This window comes from Mandrillus leucophaeus, unplaced genomic scaffold (genome assembly GCF_000951045.1).
Source record: "Mandrillus leucophaeus isolate KB7577 unplaced genomic scaffold, Mleu.le_1.0 Scaffold503, whole genome shotgun sequence".
Classification (NCBI taxonomy): Eukaryota; Metazoa; Chordata; class Mammalia; order Primates; family Cercopithecidae; genus Mandrillus; species Mandrillus leucophaeus.
The window spans coordinates 1,679,374-1,685,028 of record NW_012105399.1 but is presented as its reverse complement, the minus strand read 5'-3'; the positions used below and the strand labels follow the sequence as shown (position 1 = coordinate 1,685,028).

General features: G+C 43.5%; 1 protein-coding gene across 1 annotated transcript in view; it reads left to right on the top strand.

Annotated features, from left to right (window-relative positions):
* Positions 1–5,655, top strand: part of PTPN14 (protein tyrosine phosphatase, non-receptor type 14) — a 138,029-nt gene that overhangs the window by 77,286 nt on the left and 55,088 nt on the right. The window contains exon 5 of the mRNA XM_011996159.1: positions 5,375–5,445. Coding sequence (XP_011851549.1) covers positions 5,375–5,445 — 71 coding nt within the window. The remainder of the gene's footprint in view (positions 1–5,374; positions 5,446–5,655) is intronic.

Here is a 5,655-nt window from a genome sequence, read left to right as displayed (position 1 = left end):
TTGAAAGCCATTTTAGGGAACAGCTATAACCAATCAACATTCTGGCTCTGGTTTCAGAAATCATGATTATTCACTACTTATTTTTTTGGTCAACTCTTTCACCCCAAGCACTGACCTGGGTGACTAACACCCAGGGGATGAAATTATATAAGAAATGGTGCTTGTTTTCAAGGAGACTACAGTGTGGTTGGTTAAATAGGAAGTTTGCAAAATCAGAATAAAGAGCCAAGTGTGATAAAGTGTGTGATAAATTTTATGTGGGAAGAGGTCACATGCCCTTGGGGGATTAGGGAAGGCTGAAAGACTAACGGCGTGTGAGCTATTAGGCAAAGAGGTAGGGAGCAAGGAATGATTTAGACAGAGAAGGAGCAGAGGCAGTGTGGCCTGGGTATTCAGAAAGCATCCACTGGCTGATTTGACTGTGGCTACTGGAGTGGAGTTGTGGCAGATGAGACTGGAAACTTCTGAGGAGTTAGAATGCATGGGCACCTTTGAGTTCTGCAGACCCCACACTTTGAGAACTGCTGGATTTGAGCTGGCCAGCTGAGAATCTGTTTTAGTGTTCTGGGCAAAGGATATAATTTAGGTGTTAGTGGAAGAAAAACAAGAAAGCAAAGCAAGGGATATTTTGAAGTAAAATAGGCAAAATCTGGCAACTTATCGGTGATGGCATATGGGAGAAATTGGAGTGTCTGGTGACAAAGGTTTTAGGTTTTGAGAGACTAGGATAGGTAAGTCTAGAATTATCCATATTAGTGCATGAGGTCAGTCTAAATTGGTCCAAAGCTGATCTTGTTCTTAATGGTTAGGGAATATTGCACATCTCTAACTTTTCATGAATAACTCTATTCTTTTTTTTTTTTGAGATGGAGTTTCACTCTTGTTGCCCAGGCTAGAATGCAATGGCACCATCTCAGCTCACTGCAACCTCTGCCTCCTGCCTCAGCCTCCCGAGTAGCTGGGATTACAGGTGTGCAGCACCATGCCCAGCTAATATTTTGTATTTTTAGTAGAGATGGGGTTTCACCATGTTGGCCAGGCTGGTCTTGAACTCCTAACCTCAGGTGATCCACCCGCCTCGGCCTCCCAGAGTGCTGGGATTATAGGCGTGAGCCACCGTGTCCAGCCTCCATTCTTATTTTATTTCCCTCCAAGTAAACAGTAGTATTATCTGCTGTGCCTGCTGTTTTCATACCTTGTTAATTCTACTCATTAAATGAAACTCCAAAGAGATTAACATATTACTTAGCAGAGAAATTCTTCATAGGGCTTAATGTCAGTATGCTTGAGTCAACATTTCTAATGTCTCAGAAGCTCATCCCAAAAGTCAGGGTGTTTCCCAATGTGCTTGGTGGGAGGAAAGTGAGGCTCAAACTTAGAATTTTAGAGTGTGTACTTTTTTGCGTCAAATGGGGTAGTTAGTAAGGGTGGGTTGATAATTTCGCGCATTTTATTCACCTTACTCTCATTAAAGGCCTTTATTACATTGCCTTTAGGAAGAGACCAGGTTTGGGTGCTTCTCAGAATTTTCAAAGGTGATTACCAGCATGATATTTATGAGTTTGTAGATGGTAAAATGCTCTGACAGGTTAAAGTGCTATGAAATAGTAAAGGAGTTATTTTGTACATTATACCTCTTTCAGAATAAGACTGTGTTTCCACTAAACAATAGGCAAATCAGATACGTGAACAGCATAGACTTCATAATCTCGTCACTGGACAGACAAATGTTGACATTGTTATTCTTGGATCTAAAATGGCTCTCTTTGGGGTGGTAGCCGCTAACCATGTGTGGATATTTACATTCAAATTTAAAGTAATGCAAGTTAAATAAAACTAAAAATTTAGTTGCTTGATTGCATTGGCTACATTTTTTTTTTTTTTTTGAGACAGTCTCACTTTTGTCACCCAGGCTGGAGTGCAGTGGCGCAATCTCAGCTCACTGCAACCTCCGCCTCTCGGGTTCAAGCAATTCTCCTGCCTCAGCCTCCTAAGTCCCTCCTGTGACAACAGGCGTGTGCCACCATGCCTAGCTAATTTTTGTATTTTTAGTAGAGATGGGGTTTCGCCATGTTGGCTAGGCTGGTCTTGAACTCCTGGCCTCAAGTGCTCCTTGGCCTCCTAAAGTGCTGGGATTACAGGCTGAGTCACTGCAACGGCCTTGGCTACATTTTTAGTGCACCGTAGTGGCATGTGTCTAGAGGCTACTATATTGGAAAGCTCAGATATGGAACATGTTCGTCATCCCAAAAAGCCCTGTTGGACACTGAAGGTGATGTGGCAGAGGCCTATCTGAGTTGTGAATATTCCTAGACTTTAGTTATTGGCTGTCCACTTTCAGCCCCTACCCCTGCCCCATTGTATCCTGGGTGCACTGTGGCCTGTGGCTGGCAATTTCATGGCACCTTTGCTGAGCAGTGCTGTGACCCTGTCCTAGCTGTGCCCCTTATTGACTACATGACTTTGGGTAAGTTATTTAACCTTTCCAAGCCTCAGTTTTCTCATCTAAAAATGAGAATAACAAACCTAATTTCGTTGTGAGCATTAAAGGACATAATACTTGTGAAATACCTACTATGAAATACATAATACAAGTTGCCACGTGGTAAATTCTCAACAACTGTTTGTTTAGTTGTCATATTATTATTGTTATTAGCACTATTATTCTGTCTCTATGTCTTGCAAATATAAGGCCGTTGAAGGGTGTGCTTTCCAGGTAACATCACTCTATGCTTTTTTTTTTTTTTTTTTAATGTAAGCAGAGCACAGGCAGAAGGTACAGTGATTGTTAATCAGCTCTGTGTAATTAAACTTTTGTTTGACAACATGAAATTTACATGTTGCATAGTGAGTTCAGTTCAAGAAGCATGTATTTATCACTTACTATACATTTAGCCCTTATAAGCTGTCATTGCACAGAAGCCCTATGATAGGCCCCTTAAGTGATATGAAGAAGAATTGCTGCCCTTGAGGAGCCTATACTCTCATAGAGGGTGGGAGACAAGGATCAAGGATAAGACGAGTATACACATAACCGTGTAAGAAATGCAGTGGGCAGAATACGAGAGGAGACGTGCACAAGGGGAAGAGGTAGGTCAAAAGGTGAAAATGCTTACGTCCAGCTGGGGAGAGAGGAGAGCCCTATTAAGGGAAGTGGTAGCTGAGACATGACCTAAGGATGATGTGGCATTTCACACTGCATGATGTGACGGGATGGTTCTCCCAGGGGGGATGAGCATGTAAAGGCCCATCCTTTCCGAATGGAAATGTAAAAGCAGTGTGTGTTAGAAGAGGCGTTGGCCTGGGACTTGACCTCTTGGGCAAGGAGGTCTGGAAGGGGAAGCTGAATCACATTGAAGAATGGTCTGCATGCCAGGCCCAGCTGTTGACCTTGCTGAGTAGGCCAGGGGTAGTCTTAGAAGGGTGTAAACTTTCTGCTTGGTTCCACTGGAACTTTCAAAGAGAATGCATTCCTTTGGTGGGGGAGGGAAGATAGGATGAATGGCTGTGTTTGATCTTACAATGTAACCGAATTTGTTAAATGGCATTTCTTCAGCAGAGAAAAGAACAAAGTCAAGTACACAGAGCGCTCCACAGGTGTGTGGCTGTGTACAGGCATGCGCTCTGCCATTTTTCATTCCCACAGGGCCACGCTCACACTCTCCCTGGTGGGGCACATACCTCAGGGAGGCCCCAGGTGCAGATGGAGGCGGTTAAGTTGAGAACAATAGCAGAAGGGGTACCTCTGGGCTTCTTCTTTTTTAAAAGTAGGAAACAGAGATTTAATGGAACACTTTTTGATCTTCACTTTATTCTGTTGCCACATGCCCTTCATTAGCTTTTCAAAATTAATGGGGTTTTTACTCAATACCTAGATGCACACACATAGCTAACTTTGTAAGTCTTGTGGTATCCTTGTTACTCCACAAGATGAAACTAAAAATGTTGAGCTTATTTCTTATCATGAACTTGAGTCATTTCAATGGATGGCTAAATGGGAAACCACAAATTAATCAGTTATGTGAAAAGTAAGAGCTGCCATAATTCCCTGTCTGCTCTAAAGTTTCTCATGAACTCTAGAATTAGCAGGACATGCAGAGCTATGGAATTTTTAGCATATAATTATGCCCTTGCTTTCCAGTTTTAAAATATATTGATTTTTCACATTTTAACGATTTGAGATGGGATGTTTTTCACAGTTTTGAGGTGTACATTTTTAGGGGTAGTGTTGTCATCCATGAGAAGTTAAATTGGAGATGAAATCTTTATATAAATCGTATTTTAGAATCAAGGGAATGGGGCATTTGTTATGATTTCTGCCAAAATATCAGTCCCTACGTCCCTTCCTAGTAGGATGGTACCCACATCAGGGTGTAGCTCAGACTTCCTTCTGACATCCCCTCTGAAGCTCACAGGAAAACAGTGCCCATCTGTGCCTCTCTCGGTGCTTACTAGCCTGGAATATGTGGGATCCGCTGCCCAGGAAAGCTAGAAGCAGCTGGCCTGGGACTTGAGCCCCAGACCACCACAGGCATGAGACAAACTCTAGAATCTCTACCCCTGTCGACTTCTCAAGAATGAATTGCTTTGGTCTGCTCATTTTGGATTATTCCTCTTGATTCCATCTCACCATCCTAAGCAGTGCTTCCCTGGCCAGTGTTTAGCAAGCCCATTTCCATGATGTCAATCCTCCCACCGTGGTGTTTCGGAAGGGGAGTTGGGAAAAGATGTGTGTAATCGGTTCTTCTGAGCCCACAGTAGTCAGCACATCGCGGGTTTCAGGGACCTGGGGTTCAGCTGACTAGTGAGCTACACACCTGTTGCCTTACAGAGCTCTCTGGAGATGTTTTGGCCATCATGGCTTCCTCTGCCCCCATGACCATCAAGTAACATCAGAATGAGCCTACTCTGCCTTCAGCGGTTTTGAATTCGTTTCCTGGTATACAGAAAGGACTGGCACAGTCCCTTTCTAGGCTCAACTTTTGAAGGGATGATGGCTTGGGAACTCATTGGCCTATACCCCAAGCATTAGAAATATGTAAGCACATGCAAAGCATTTTTTATAAATGTACATCTGAGAAGCAGGCGGAGAGAGAAGAATGAATGAAAAGAGCTATTCCCCGGCACCACAGAACTTAGGGGGCAACCCAAAATATACCTGGAAATAACCTGTTATAATGGAGAGCCATGTTATAACAGTAGAAATCATAACTCACATCTAAAAATTACAACCTTTAATTCTACAGCAGTAAAGGAGATATTGAGGAAATGTGACTAATCAGGAACATCTGAGGAAGGGAGCTTTTAAGGTTTGCAATCAAAATAGCAAATGCCCACACCCTCGTGTGACCTTAAGCACTTTCTATTTTTATAGGATTTGGCCCTGGAAGAGGCTGTTCTGGAGGAGCTGACCCAGAAGGTAGCCCAAGAACACAAAGCCCACAGGTAAGGCAGGCAGAGGGTAAGGGGCTGCCTGCGCAACAGATGTTTACTGCCTGTGGGGCAGGAGGCATCCATCTCCCTATCAGCAACTCTGGGCTTGAGCCAACACACTTGTATTTCTTCCACCACATGACTCAGCTCTGTACTTCCGTTCTGAAAAGGTGAATGTCGACTTGAAAACTGCTCGGTTCCCTCCCTCCCTCCCTCCCTCCC